Source organism: Otolemur garnettii, unplaced genomic scaffold (assembly GCF_000181295.1).
Source record: "Otolemur garnettii isolate 467f Iridium unplaced genomic scaffold, OtoGar3 scaffold00073, whole genome shotgun sequence".
In the NCBI taxonomy this organism is placed as follows: Eukaryota; Metazoa; Chordata; class Mammalia; order Primates; family Galagidae; genus Otolemur; species Otolemur garnettii.
In genome coordinates this window covers 3853460-3869548 of record NW_003852468.1, presented here as the reverse complement: position 1 = coordinate 3869548, position 16089 = coordinate 3853460, and the positions used below count along the sequence as shown (strand labels likewise).

Sequence of the window (16089 nt, the reverse complement as noted above, 5' to 3'; positions counted from 1 at the left end):
CTGGCATGCTGGGGGGCAGAGGTGCAGGGGGTGCACTGGCATGCTGCCCAGGGGCAGCAGGTAGGAAGGGCAGAGGAGCTGCATCATGCCGGTACTGCTGGTGGTACTGGGCGGAGAGAGGTCCGGTAAAGAGGGTCTCTGCATCCCGGGCAGTTCTGGGACCCAGGCCCGGCTGCTATCTGTATCATCTTGAGGACATCCACTGGCTGTAGACACTGGAGGCCTTGGGGCAGCAGCTGGAGAACTGGGGACCTGCAGGGCTGGCTTACCAGCTAGGTTCTCTGAAGTGTCCTTGGCTCCCACAGGTCGAAGCTTCGGCACTCCTCCTTGGAAGAGCCCTCCCTTGGGCTTCAGGGCAGCTACTCCAGAGCCATAACCGCTGCCACTTGCTTTGGGCTTTGGAGGATGGGCGCACTCTCATCGTTAATGTTGGTCACCTTCTTCAGCTTGGTCTCTTTGCAAATGTTCTGTAAAAGGGCAGCTCGACCCTGCTGCTCATCTCTATTCAGCTTGGGCTGCTCTGTGTTTGCCTGATTAAAAGTGGGAGGGGTAGAAGGGCCGGGTGGGGGTGCAGGGGGAGGAGGAATTGACGTCCTTGTCCTGTTCGCAGTTGGCACTGCTCTCTCTCTGTCTTTATTTGCAGCTTTACGTCATATATAAGGTGACCAGACTTCCCGCTTTTGGCGGGACAGTCCTGATTTTAAACAATTTGTCCCGCATCCCATGGTGTTTTTAAAAAGTCCTGATTTTTGGAAAGAATGAACAACAAGGGTAGGATGACAGGAAGGGAATATACGGTTTTCAGCTGCTGAAAAGGTTAATGTAACTCCATTTAGGAATGAAGAGGTTAATGTAACTTCATTTGGAAATGAAAAGACTAATGTAAACTCCCTACTCCCCTCCTGGGCAAGGTATCAGAAGGAGACTGGCTCCCTCCCTTGCTTCCAGGCAAGGACAATTAGCTCAGAAGGAGCCAAACTGTCTGGAACAAACAAGTAGCCCCCCCTCTAGAGTAAGGTGACCAGATGTCCTGCTTTTGGCGGGCCAGTCCAGATTTTTAACAATTTGTCCTGCATCCTGCAGCATTTTTAAAAAGCCCCGATTTTTGGAAAGAATGCATGACAAGCTAGGGAACATGGGAGAACAGGAAGGGAATATATGGTTTTCAGCTGCCATGTGGCTATTTTGCCAGGATATGCGTTTTATATTAATTTTGTTAATTTTATAATGTTAAACTTTAATAATAACAAATAATTGTTGAGAACTGCTTATCAAAGTTTGCATTGTTGTCAGCCTTCCCCCTCAATGGTGTCCTGCTTTACCAGTGTTAAAATCTGGTCACCTTACTCTCCACCGAGAAAACTTGTAACAGCAAAACAAAACACAAAAATAACTTTCTTTGAAGACATTAGACAGCTAGATACAGAGTCAGAGTTGGGTGTCTGGACTTGTGTGGCCAGAATATCAAAGGAATATAATTTTTAGATGAACCCAGAATTCTATAGTGCCTTTTTCTTGAGGCACTTGCAAAATTTAGAAGGAGCACAGGGCTAAGAGGCTGGGCAGCAACGGAGGCTTAAAGTCTGGAAAGTTGAGCAGAGCTTTCCTGAGTCTCATAAGGCTAAGGAAACAAAAATTTTGAGTTCAGGCCCCTAACACCCTAGATCTCTCATTAGGACTCCTGAAAACTGTACTCTAGGAGTCAGGATAAGCCAAAAATAGATAGTGTTCAAAAAGACTAAAACCTATCTTAAACAAGTGCAATCCCAGACCAGTTAATTTAATCTGCTCCTTCTCTAACTCTACCAGAAAAAGTAAATCCTCTTTGAGGGAACATAGTATCAACCAGAGATTCTAACCCTTTCTAAAATTGTTTTATGTACAATATCCAGCATTCAGTACTAAGGAAGATAGAAAATAGAATCATATGACTGAAAGTTAAGAGAAAAAACTTACAGTCTCTTAGATCATCTAGATGTCAGCATTATCTGAAGTAATTTTTAAAGTGATTGTGTTTATTATTTCTAAGAAAAGATGACAAAAAGAAGAGTTTGACTGGAGAATTGGAGTCTATTAAAACAACTCCAGTGGAAATTGCAGAAGTGAAAAAAATAAGATAACTAAAATTAAGGGTTACATAGATGGCTGTCACTGTAGATATACACAGAAGAAAGGAGAATTCCCCAGCAGGAGGATAGACTAATAGAAAATAACCACCCCGAAGTACAGAGAGAGAAAAAAGAGATGGAAAATACAGAAAGAATGTAAGACACATGTGATACAGTGATGAGGTCTAATATACAACAGGATATAATTAGAGTCTCGGGGCAGACAAAATAAGGCATGAAGAATATTTTCAGAACCACGCTTCACAAGTTTTCTAAAACTGTGAAAAAAAATTAAACAATAGATTCAAAACTTCTATGAAACCCAAGTATCATAAATTCATAGAAAATCATAATTTCACACATAAGTATAAGAGACTGAACATCAAAGATGAAGAGAAAATGCTAGAGGCAGCCGAAGGGGAAAAAATGTCTTCAAGGAGCAACAATAAGACTGACAGGTGGTTTCGAACAAAAACAATGGAAGAGAGAAGGCGGTGGCATGACGTCTGTGAAATGACGCGTGCAAACCAACCCCAAAGCTGAACGAGCCTTTAAAAATCAATGTGAAATGAAGAGATTTTCAGGGGAGAAACTGAGAGAATTTGTGACAAACAATAAAACAAACATCTGTTTAGGAAGAAAAAATTATCTCAAATGGAAGCCTGAGAATGGAGAGGAACAGGGAACAACAGACAGGATGCATATGTAGGTGAACCCAGTGACCACTGATGTATCAAACAGTAATAATATTAATAGTTTCTCTTAGGGATGAAAATATACAAAGTGGCAAAACAGATAACAAAGACAGCACCCAAAGCACAGGGAGTAAAGGGAGGGAAAGTCTCACAGGTCCTTACCCTATCCCGATGCAGTAAAAGTACTAATTTATGGTGGATTTTAGTACATTGAGGACATGTGTTGTAAATTATAAGGGCAATCATTCAAAGAAAAGTAAAAGTTAATGCACTGGGGGGAAATAATTTTTAAAAGCATGACTAATTGAATAGAAGATAAGAAAGGAGAGAAAAAAGTGAGACAAAGTAGTGAGCTAATAGACTTGAATCCAAATACCTCAGCACTTATGTAAAACATACGTGAACTAAAACCCACAATTAAAGCAAATGTCGTCAGCCTGGATTAAAAAATAAAGCAAAACTCAGCTATATGCTGTTTATGGGAAATTCAATTGAAATATAAGGACGAGAAAGGGTAAAAGTATTAATAAGATGGAGTTGGAAACACCATGGAAATACTAATTGAAAGAAAGCTGATATAAGTTTATTAATATGAGAGGAAGCGTACTATAATATTTACTTTTTTAATAGGTATAAATATGAATACAATGAGGAATGTGTTTTTAAAATCACCTGGAAAAAAAAAATAAAATAAAATCACCTGGAATTCATAGCTTGAACAAATTTTAACAATTTGTTTGGGGTTTTTGTTTTTGGGGTTTTTTTTTGACAGAGTCTCATGTTATTGCCCTTGGTAGAATGCTGTGGAGTCACAGCTCACAGTAACCTCCAACTCCTGGGCTTAGGCGATTTTCCTGCCTCAGCTTCCCGAGGAGCTGGGACTACAAGCGCCCACCACAACGCCCGGCTATTTTTTTTTTTTGCAGTTTGGCCGGGGCCAGGTTTGAACCCACCACCCTCAGTATATGGGGCCGGCACCCTACTCACTGAGCCACAGGCACTGCCCTCAACAATCATCTTTTATTGCTGAAAATTGATCACAGTCTGTTACACTTCTTCCAATAAATTGATTGCTTACATTTTTAACCTCCAAGAACTTGAAACTATAAGAAACTATTTTAAAACACTCTTGTGATGTCTGTTACCTTAATACTTGATCAGTGAGAAGAAAATGTGTTTTGCTTACCTCATTTTTTCCTAATTTTTTTTTCTTGCAATTTTTGGCCAAGGCTGGGTTTGAATCTGCCACCTCTGGCATATGGGGCCAGTGCCCTACTCCTTTGAGCCATAGGCACTGCCCTCCTAAATTTTTTAACGTATTACTTATACCTTTATTATATCTAGGTTGGAGATGACTTATCATGGATGATGTTGTGTATGGTTTGGGAGGTTCTTTTCTTCTCATGAAATGTTGAGAGGACAAAGTATATCCTCACAAACCATGACGAATTTTCTTGAAATATTTTTTGGCCTAAGGGCAAATAAATAAGTTAAATTTAGTTCTTAAAGTTTATTTTGTTAATGTTATGAATCTAGTACTTCAAATATTTCTATAATGATTTGAATCATGATATAACCTAATCTCTATTTTTCTTTTCTGTATCATTTAGTTTAGTTCAGTTTAGTTTAGTTTAGTTTAGTTTTTTGAGACAGAATCTCACTCTGTTGCCCAGGCTGGAGTGCCATGGCATAGCAATCTCAAGCTCCTGGGTTCAAGTAATCCTCCTGCCTCAGCCTCCTGAGGAGCTGAGACTACAGGTACCCACCACTACACCTGGCTAATTTTTCTGTTTTTAATAGAAGCAGGGCCTCACTCTTACTCAGGCTGGTCTCAAACTCCTGAGCTCAGTCAGGTGATCCTCCTGCCTCAGCCTCCCAGCTAGGATTACAGGTGTGACCCACCAGGCCCAGCCACTATTTAAATGATTTAAATATTTTTCCATATATAAAATTTCTCATTAATTATTGTGACATTTGAATTTTTAAATAATACAAATACATTTATATTCACTGATTGATAGACTTAAAACATATTAAGCATACAAGGAGATTCTCACTTCCAAATATATCTGAAATGATTACTTACATTGGAAGGTAAATATTCTAATATTAACAATAATTTGAATAGCATGGCTTATTCACATTACTGACAATAACATTAATTAGATATGATGGTAACAATAACCCTCAAGGTCACATGATTATTGATTATCTGAAATTCACAGATGTCATCAATTATGTTGAAATAGGCATTTGGCTCTTTGGCCTTTTTAAGGCTGAGGCTCAATAGTAAGGCCCATTTGAACTTCACTGCACCTTGCTCAGACTATGCGCCCTTTCTTAGAAGGGCTCCTACAAAACAAAAGTATAAACCAGGAAAGAAGAAAATATAGAATTCAGGAAACAGTTTCAACTTGAACAGGGGGAAGAAAATCTCCAAATGATGGTGAAAAGAGGTTTGGGGCCGACATCTATGCACCAGGTGTTGAGGCCAACCAGTCCCAAGTGGAGCAGATCAAATGGATCCAGAGACAGGTGCAGGAAGCTGGAGATAATAGAATATGCCCATGTATTTGAATGAGCGAGAGGAGTTTCAGATGGATAGGTAGAAGCTAGAGGTGTGTAAGTCGTAAGTATTTGGAAAGTTGTATCAGATGTAAACTCTATAAAACCTCTTCTAGCTATTTCTGCAGCTGGGCCAACTAGCCACTCTCCCAGGGTTTGTTTCCTCCAACCTCTCTCCTGTTGGTTAAAACACTATACCTCAGGGTGAGAAATCTGTATTCCAAGTGGGCAGCCCATGAAGGGACGGGATGATGCAATTTGGAAGGGCACAGTAATAAATTCATGGGGTGAATTGTACCAAATCAGAAACCAGAAACAAAAGGAGCCAGGCAGATAAGTCACTTTTTTTCTCTGAAGACAGTGAGGCATGGTTTATCCCCACACCCCATCTGGAGAAGTCTCAAGTGCTAGATGGACACACCTGCTGGATAACCTGCTGCGTGCCTGGGTGGCTCTTTACACAGCAGTAGCCAAGTTTTATTTCTCACAGTCCCGGAGGCTGAGAAGTCCAAAATTGGGGTTCCAGCATGGTCCAGCTCTGGTTCTGGCGAGGACCCTCTTCTCTGATGTTCAGACTTCTTGCTGTGTCCTTACATCATGGAAGGGGTAAAAAGTTTTCTCAAGCCTTTATTTATTTATTTTATTGTTGGGGATTCATTGAGGGTACAAGAAACAAGGTTACACTAATTGAATTACGTTATGTCTTACACTTGTGTCTTGCCCCCAAAGGTGTGTCACACACCAAGACCCCATCCTCCTCCCTGCTTCCCTCTCTCTGCTCTTCCTTTCCCTCACCCCTCTCTCCTTCTTTCTCTGTCCGTTCTACCCTTCCGCTACCCCCACTGTGTCATTAATTGTCCTTAATTGTCCTCATATCAAAATTGAATACATAGAATTCATGATTCTCCATTCTTGTGATGCTTTATTAAGAATAATGTATTCCACTTCCATACAGTTTAATACAAAGTCTGTAAAGTCTCCATTTTTTTAATGGCTAAACAGTATTCCATGGTGTACATATACCACAGCTTGTTAATCCATTCCTGGGTTGGTGGGTATTTAGGCTGTTTCCACATTTTGGCGATTGTAAATTGAGCTGCAATAAACAGTCTAGTGTAAGTGTCCTTATGATAAAAGGATTGTTTTCCTTCTGGGTATATGCCCAGTAATGCAATCACATTTGTTAAGTAAAGTCTCTCTTACAATTGTGGAGATCTAGCTTGAGTTCTTTGAGGGTTCTCCATACTTCTTTCCAAAAAGGTTGTATTAGTTTGCAGTCCCACCAACAGTGTAAAAGTGTTCCCCTCTCTCCACATCCACGCCAGCATCTGCAGTTTTGGGATTTTGTGATGTTGCAATTCTTGCTGGGGTTAGATGGTATCTCAGGGTGGTTTTGATTTGCATTTCTCTAATAATTAGGGATGATGAGCATTTTTCATATGTCTGTTACCCATTCATCTGTCTTCTTGAGAGAAGGTTCTATTCATGTCTCTTGCCCATTGATATATGGCATTGTTGGCTTTTTTCATGTGGATTAATTTGAGTTCTCTATAGATCTTAGTTATTAAGCTTTTGTCCAATTCAAAATATGCAAATATCCTTTCCCATTGTGTAGGTGGTCTATTTGCTTTGGTTATTGTCTCCTTAGCTGTACAGAAGCTTTTCAGTTTAATTAAGTCCGATTTGTTTATTTTTGTTGTTGTTGTGATTGCCATGGCAGTCTTCTTCATGAAGTCTTTCCCCAGGCTGATATCTTTGAGTGTTTTTCCTGCCCTTTCTTTGAGGATTTTTATTGTTTCATGCCTTAAATTTAAGATGCCTTTATCCATCTTGAATCAATTTTTGTGAGTGGAGAAAGGTTTGGGTCCAGTTTCAGTCTTTTACATGTGGACATCCAGTTCTCCCAGCACCATTTATTGAACAGGGAATCTTTCCCCCACTGTATGTTCTTGTTTGGTTTATCTAAGATTAGGTGGTTGTAAGATGTTAGTTTCATTTCCTGGTTTTCTATTCTATTCCAAATGTCCATGTCTCTATTTTTGTGCCAGTACCATGCTGTCTTGACCACTATGACTTTATAGTACAGCCTAAAATCTGGTATGCTGATGCCCCTGGCTTTGTTTTTATTACTAAGAATTGCCTTAGCTATAAGGGTATTTTTCTGGTTCTGTACAAAATGAAAAGTAAGTTTCTCCATGTCTTGAAAGTATGATGTTGGTATTTTAATAGGGATGGCATTGAATTGGTAGATTGCTTTGGGAAGTATAGACATTTCAACAATGTTGATTCGTCCCAGCCATGAGCATGGTATGTTCTTCCGTTTGTTAATATCCTCTTCTATTTCCTTTCTTAGGATTTCATAATTTTCTTTATATACGTTCTTCACCTCTTTTGTTAGGTATATTCCTAGGTATTTCATTTTCTTTGAAGCTGTGGTGAAGGGAGTTGTGTCCTTAATTAGCCTCTCATGTTGGCTGTCATTGGCATATACAAAGGCTACCGACTTGTGGACAGTGATTTTATATCCTGAGACATTACTGTATTTTTCGATGACTTCCAGGAGTCTTGTGGTTGAATCTCAGAGGTTTCCTAAGAATAAGATCATATCATCAGCAAAGAGGGAGAGTTTGACCTTCCCTGCTCCCATTTGGATGCCCTTTATTTCCTTGTCTTGCCTAATTGTATTGACTAGAACTTTCAGCACTATGTTGAATAGTAATGGTGACAGAGGACAACCTTGTCTGGTTCCAGTTCTGAGAGGAAAAGGTTTCAGTTTTACTCCATTCAGTAAAATATTCGCTGTGGGTTTGTCATAGATAGCTTTGATCAGTTTAAGAAATGTGTCACCTATGCCTATATAGTGTGCTAATTAGAAAAGGATGCTAGATTTTATCGAATGCTTTTTCTGCATCTATTGAGGATCAAATGGTCTTTGTTTTTGCTTCTGTTAATACGGTGAATAACGTTTATGGACTTGCATATGTTAAACCAGCCTTGCATCCCTGAGATGAAACCTACTTGATCGTGATGTATGACTTTTTTGATGAGAAGCAATGATCTATTGGCTAGAATTTTGTTGAGCATTTTTGCATCTATATTCATTAGTGAAATTGGTTTGAAATTCTTCTTTTTAGTTGGGTCTTTTCCTGGTTTTGGTATTAGAGTATGTTTGCTTCTTAGAACGTGTTGGGGAAGATTCCTTCCTCCTCAATTTTTTGGAATAATTTCTGCAGAATGGAAATAAGCTCTTGTTTGAAGGTTTGATAGAATTCTGGTGTGAAACCATCCGGACCAGGGTATTTTTTGGTTGGAAGATTTTTTTTTATTACTTCTTTGATCTCAGTGCTTGAAATTGTTCTGTTCAGGAGCTCTATTTCTTCCTGGCTAAGTCTAGAGAGAGGGTGTGATTCTAAATAATGATCCATTTCCTTCACATTATCAAATTTCTAGGCATAGAGTTTCTGGTAGTATTCAGAGATGGTCTCTTGTTTGTCTGTGGCATCAGTTGTTATTTCTCCTTTATCATTTCTGATTGAGGTTACTAGAGATTTTACTCTTCTACTTCTAGTTAGTATGACCAAAGGTTTACCTATTTTATTTATTTCTTCAAAAGACCAACTCCTTGCTTCATTAATTTTCTGAATGATTCTTTTGTTTTCAATTTCATTGAACTCTGATTTAATTTGGGATATTTCTTTTCTTCTCCTGAGTTTAGGCTTAGATTGTTCTCCTTTTTCTAATTCCATAAGATGGCTTATGAGTTTGTTGATATGCTCTCTTTCTGTTTTTCAAATGTAGGCATCTAAAACTATATATTTTCCTCTCAGAACTGCTTTTGCAATACCTCACAGGTTTTGGTAGTTTGTGTCTTCATTGTTGTTATGCTCAAGGAAGTTAATGATTTCCTCTTTTATTTCTTGCTGCACCCAACTGTCACTCAACAGAAGGTTGTTTAATTTCCATGCCTTTGTGTGGGTTGCACATTTTTGTTGGAGTTGAGCTCCACCTTTAGTGCCTTGTGGTCTGAGAAGATACAAAGTAAAATTTCAATTATTTTGATTCTGTTGAAGTTTGTTTTGTGTCCTAGGATATGATTATTTTGGAGATTGTTCCATGGGGCGATAAGAAGAATGTATATTCTTTATCTTTGGAATGGAGTGTTCTATATGCATCTATCAAGCACAGTTGTTCTAGGGGCTCATTTAAGTCTCTTATATTTTTGTTTAATTTCTGTTTAGAGGATCTGTCTAGCTCTGTAAGAGGAGTGTTAAAGTCCCCTGTTATTCTGGTGTTATAGAATATCATATTGCTCAGACTGAGTAAGGTCTGTTTCAAGAATCTGGGAGCATTTAAGTTGGGTGCATAAATATTTAGAATTGAAATGTCTTGTATTTTTCCCTTCACCAATATAAAGTGACCATCTTTGTCTTTTTTGACTTTAGTTGCTTTAAATCCACACGTATCTGAAAATAAGATTGCAACGCCTCTTTTCCTCTGAATTCTGTTTGCCTGAAAAATTGTCTTCCAACTCTTAACTCGGAGTTTTAATTTGTCTTTTGAAGCTAGGTGTGTTTTCTGCAGACAGCAAATGGATGGATTGTGTTTTTTAATCTAATTAGCCAATCTGTGCCTCTTAGTGGGGAATTCAAGCCATTAACATTTATTGAGATAATTGATAAGTGTGGTAGTGTTCTATTAATCTTATTTTGTGAGAGTCTATAGCTTAGTTTTATCTTTTGCATCATTGTGGAAGTTAGGTTCTGTCCCTTAATTTCTGAGTTCTTACTTTGCTATTGATCCATTGTCATGGTCAGTGTGTAGAAAAGGTTGAAGTATTTCCTGTAGAGCTGGTCTTGTTGTGGTGAATTTCCTCAATGTTTGCATATCAGTAAATCATTTGATTTCTCTATCAATTTTAAAGCTTAGCTTAGCAGGATATAGAATTCTGGGCTGTAAATTGTTCTGTTGAAGTAGATTAAATGTAGATGGCCATTGTCTTCTTGCTTGAAAAGTTTCATTAGAGAAGTCTGCTGTCACCCTGATGTATTTGCCCCTGTAGGTCAACTGGTGCTTACTCCTGGCAGCTTGAAGAATCTTTTCTTTTGTCTTGACTTGGGACAGGTTCATCAAAATGTGTCTTGAAGGAGCTCTGTTGGAGTTGAGGCAATCTGGGGTCTGATATCCCTCTGAAAGGAGTATGTCAGAATCTTTGGTGATATTTGGGGAATTTTCATTTATAATATTCTCTAGTATGGCTTCCATTCCCCTGAGGCATTCTTCTTCCCCTCTGGTATACCCATAACTCATATATATGTTTGAATGCTTCACAAAGACCCATAATTCTGTCAGTGAATGTTTTGCTTTCTCTCTCTTTTTTTCTGCCTCTTTAACTATCTGAGTTATCTCAAGAGCTTTGCCCTCTACCTCTGAGATTCTTTCCTCTAATCTGTTGTTGATTCTGTCCAATCTGTTGTGGATACTTTCTATTGCATATTTAAGTTCCCTAATTGACTGCTTTAGTTCCTTCAGCTCTGCTGTCTCCTTTCTATATTCTTCATATCATTCATCTCTTATTTGATTCTGTTTTTGGATTTCCTTTTGGTTATTTTCCACTTTATCAGCAGTTTCCTTCATTGTTTTCATCATCTGTATTCTAAATTCCCTTTATGTCACTTCTACCATTTCTTTATAGGTGGAATCCTCTGCAGTAGCTACCTTATGGTCCCTTGGGGGTTGCTCTGGACTGGTTTTTCATATTGCCAGGATTTTTGTGCTGATTCTTCCTCATGAGTGTTTTCTTTTATCTGTTTCCTTGCCCTAATTTTCCATTCACTTCCTCTTGCTCTTTAAGTTACCATGCCTCTACCCTACAGTTTTGATGAGTCTTTTTGGTACAGGACCAGAAAGATGAGAAGATTGAAGAGTAAGAAGGGAGAAAAGATTTAAAAAATAAAGGAGAAAAAAAAAAGAGAAAGGAGAGGGGATAAGTAAAAGGGAATATTTTTATAGAAGAGAGGCACAGAAAGAGGGAGATGGGAGCAATATAGGTGTACAGTAGGGTACTTTGGCCTACCCTTAAAACCCCCCAACTTCTGGGGATGCCAGGTTGGGAGGTTCCCTTGAGGTCAGCAGCTGTGTTGCCAGACTGTTGGGACACAGTACTCCACCTCCACCAAGTAGAGAGGAAAGACAAAAATGCTATAAATCAAACCAAAAGAAGCAAACAGAAAACTTTATGGGGTAAAATTAGGGGAAAAACCAAATAATGGGTAGAAACACTAGCAAAAATGAATTTCTAATTGTTAAAGAAGGCAACAATGGAAAATTATATTTAAACTAGAAAAATGAAGAAACAAAAGAAAGGAAAAAAAGAAAAATCTAGGGGGAAAATGTTGAAATTAAAAAGAAAGAAAACCAAAACCAAAAATAAAACAGTATATATATCTTACTGAATATTGTCTGGGGAAGTGATCTTCTGGGGTATGAGATGTTAATCACAATGCTAATACAATACGAGATGGAGACTGGAGGCCTTTGCTGACTTCTTAAACACCACAGGGTGGAAAGCCTAAATATCTCTTCAGCTCACTTAAAAGGCACTTTAAACTATTAACCTTGTATAAGCAGATTTCTCAGGAAAGCACTTGTCACTGGGATCACTCCTAAAGTGGCTGTCCACTTACCCAGTGTGCCAAAACACGTCTCACTGTATGCCCCTGAGGGCCAATGCTGTAAGGCATCTCAGTCCCCACTTTTAGGCTGCTCAGTCACTAGATTACTCGCCCATCCTCGCTCTGTGACCCTGAGGGCAGAGGTTGCTGGGGCAGTTCTCCCACAACGGCTCTACGTCACCCACAGCCTCGGAACACATTAGCTCTGTCCAGCTCAGGAGCACAGTTTGGGGCCTTAGACAATGCTGAAAGTCCCCCACACTCTCACCCGAGTTATCCCAAGGTAGTTCAAGTGAGTGCCAAGTCCAAAACAAAACAAAAAAGGCCTTTCCAGTTTGCAATCTCACTGGTGCTGTACTTACAGCTGCGGCGGGATTAGACTGAAGGAACACACGCAGCCACTTGCCAGTTCTCCACCACTTTTGTCCACCTCATGGGGTCCAGAAGTCTCTTGCTGACTCCCTGTGTCCTCAAAGGGATGTTTCTGGGCAGATCGCACCAGCCAGAGATGCCTGGAGTCTTCTCTTCCCAGTCTGACTGTGTCCAGTTGCAAGGAAGCTGTTACTTGACCGCCATCTTGCTCCTCCTTGACATCATTTTTCTTGCTTCACATGGTTCCCTGCCTCCCTTCCTTTCTGCTCATTCTCATGGGTCTAGTTTTGTATAAGCACTTTAATTTTTGCTTCAGACTCTGATTTTTAGTGCAGTGTGAACTAAAAGTAGAGGATCCAGAGATAAGGTTAAAATTAAAGCAAATAGTTAAACAAGAAACTTCAAGGAAAACCAAAAGTAGTGCAAGAGAGAAAAAATAGTGACAGGGCAGTCCTTACTATATTAATAGAATTTAATACTGATGTTATAAATGCTAACCTCCAACAACAATTTAGGTATCATGACACCAGAAGGGTGGAGTGGGGGAAGAGGTATTGGTATTGCAATAGTGGTGGTTAAAGAGGGTTAAATCCTCACCCTCCCTAGAAAAGTTAATCAGACTGAAAATTCTGAAAAAGTGAAAATAAGAAAAGAAAAGACTAATGGAATTGAAATGATTAGCCTCTTGGCAAAGGGAAATAGGGAGTTGCAGACAACTTCTCTTTTTCAAGTCTTATGAATCATGTACATTTATAACATTGATTTTTAAAAAGCAGATTTCAAATGCTAGTTACCAATGAAAGCATATCATTTTATTCCTGTAACCTGTACAATCAAATTGAGGGAGATGTTTGACTTTTGAAGAAACTCCAGTTTTCTGAAGTGATTCCACCATTTTACGCTCCCTCTAACAATGTCCGAGAATTCCAGTTGCTTCACATTCTCTCCAATATTTATTGCTGTCAATCTATTTGTCTTTGAGCATTTGATATTGTCTTTTTTTATTTTCACCATGGCTGCTGGTTTGTGGTGGCATCTCACCGTGGGTCTAATTTGCATTTTGCCTGGTGACTAATGAGGTTGAGTGCTCCATCATGGGCTTCCTGGCCATTTGTCCATCTTCTTCTGCGTTCTTTTTGCATTGGCTTGTTTGATTCATTATTCAGTCATGGGAGTTTTTCTGTATTCTTGGTATAAGTCCTTTTGTCAATTTTATGTGTTGCAAATATTTTCTCCCAAGCCTGTGGCTTAAGTATGTATTTTCTCAATGGTGTCTTTTATTTAGCCAAAGTTTTAAAAATTTTGCTAAAATCCAATTTATTAACTTTTTTCTCTTATGGTGATACTTTGTGAATCCTCCTGAAGAAAATTTTCTTACCCCCAAGATCAGAAAGATATTCTTTAATGCTTTTTTTTCTGATAACTTTCTAACTTTTCCACAATCCATTTGTTTGTTTGTTTGTTTGTTTTTCAGTTTTTGGCCAGGGCCGGGTTTGAACCCGCCACCTCTGGTATATGGGGCCGGCGTCCTACTCCTTTGAGGCACAGGCACTACCCCCACAATCCATTTGTTGAAGTGATTTTCCTTTCCTCATGTGTCAGTAATCTATTGCAAATTATCACGAATTTAGCAACTTAAAACAACATATATTAATTGCCTCACAGTTTGTGTGAGCCAGGAGTTCAGCGCAGGTCGGCTGGGACCTGTACTTAGGTCTCACAAGAACAGAATCAAAGTGTCATCTGGGCTTTTCTTCTTTCTGGAGCTTGGGGTCATCTTCTAAGCTCATGTGGTTGTTGGCAGAATTCAGTTGTGTTTGTAAAGCTGAAGTTCCATGTCCTTGCTGGCTGCCAGCTGGGGGCTTCCCGCAGCTTCTGGAGGCCCCTATATCTGCTTTCCACATGCCGGTCTCCCAGAACATCGCAGCTCCTTCTCTGAAGCCACTGAGGAGCTCTCACTCCACCTGCTAAGGTGGAGTCTTATACGGTGTGATGTAATCATAGAGGTAACATCCATTGCCCTTAGAAGTAAGTCATAGATCCTCCCACACCCAAGAGGAGAGGACTACACAGGGTGTAGGGCCAGGAGGCAGAGATCATAAGGGCCATTTAGAATTCTGCCTACCACACCCCATCTCAATGGCCTGTGAAATAGGAGAAATGAGGACATATGTACACAAATGGTCAATACTGCTTTGTTCAAAATAGCCCCAAACTTTAAACAGCCTGATACCCATCAATGGGAGAATAGAAAACCAAACTGTGACATATTCATGCAATGAAATGCTACTCAGCCATAAGAAGGACTGAACTGCTGATGCATATTTCAATGTGGGTGAATCTCAGAAACGCATGAGAAGAAGAAGCTGGCCCCCCAAATGGACCCGTTACCTGTACTCAGTGATATAAGGTTTGAGAAGAGAGAGGACGAGCCTATGGTGATAGAGTCCGAGGAGCACTTTTTTGGAGGTGTGGATTGACTAGGAGGGCAGGTTTGGATTGACCCCGCCTTCTGGAGTGATGGGAATATTCTGTGTCTTGCTATGCATTCATTAAACATGATAAGTTTGAGATCCACTATGTGTAAGTTATACTTCAATTAAAAGAAACTCAAGTTATTTCAGAGCAAGCAAGTATTAAACATGGGATCCGGGTCCGGGTCCTTAAACTTCAATGTGTACAGGAATCATTTGGGATGCTGTGTAAAAGTGCATGTCCCTAGGCCTCACCCAGAAGATTCTGGTGCAGATGGTCTGCTATGGCACTGGGGACTTGGATTTTTTTCTTTCTTGTTTCTTAGGCTGGTCTCAAACTTGAACTCAAGCAATCCACCCGTCTAGGCCAAGCAACTCAGATTATTCTGATTCTGCCAGCTCCTGGCTGCAGCTCAGAGGAGCACTGTTTTGACGACTGCTCTCAGTGCCTGGCTGGCTCCCCCCTCATTCTCTTTCTCAGCATGGCCAGGGGACCTCAGGACAGATAGCTTGGATCCAGCAGAGACGGGGGGAGGGACAGCATGATGCACCTCTGTCTGGACCCTGGCTGGCCCGGTCACCCCTCACTCTTGGACTTTTTATGTATTAGAGAGGGAAACTCTTTCACATGAAGCCTTCTGGGTGCAGCTAGGAAAGTGCCGTGTACACTGCCAGGCAGAGCCATTTGCTGGAGAAGGAGCAGCTGCCTCTTCCTACCTGGCTGGGGACCACCCCAGCCCTGAGCCTGGGGCACAGGCTCTGTGAGCATTGGATCAACTACAGCTGTGGCTGCAGCCCATCAGGCCTCAGGATGGGGTTCCCTCAGAGTGACATCTGGGGAGCCCTGTGGCTTCCAGGGGTTCTGTGTCTACACTGTGGGTTTGGCCTCAGATAAAGTTTTACTGTGGCTTCACAGTCAACTTGAGACTTCTCCTGCTGACACCTCCTCAAAGGCATAGCCATCTTTTCAGAAACTCTGGGCAAACAGCAGCAGGTGGACAGAGGCTGTGGGGCTGTGTTCCCATCCGCAGTGATCACAAGGCTGGAAGCGTTTATAATAAGTCAGGAAGGTGCTCTGTGAGTCAGACTCGGTGGGCACCCCTTGCCCCAGGCCACCCTTAGTGTCAGATGACACAGAGAAGGAACACTTGTGATGCCCCAGGTGCCCTGCTGGGTGCTCCATGGGCGTCAGTGCTAACCCTGC

General features: G+C 40.4%; 1 protein-coding gene across 1 annotated transcript in view; it reads right to left on the bottom strand.

Moving 5' to 3' along the window:
* LOC100966796 (WAS/WASL-interacting protein family member 2-like) overlaps positions 1-16089 on the bottom strand; it is a 60044-nt gene that overhangs the window by 1192 nt on the left and 42763 nt on the right. Inside the window, 2 exon segments of the mRNA XM_012807607.1 lie at positions 80-401; positions 404-643. Coding sequence (XP_012663061.1) covers positions 80-401; positions 404-643 — 562 coding nt within the window.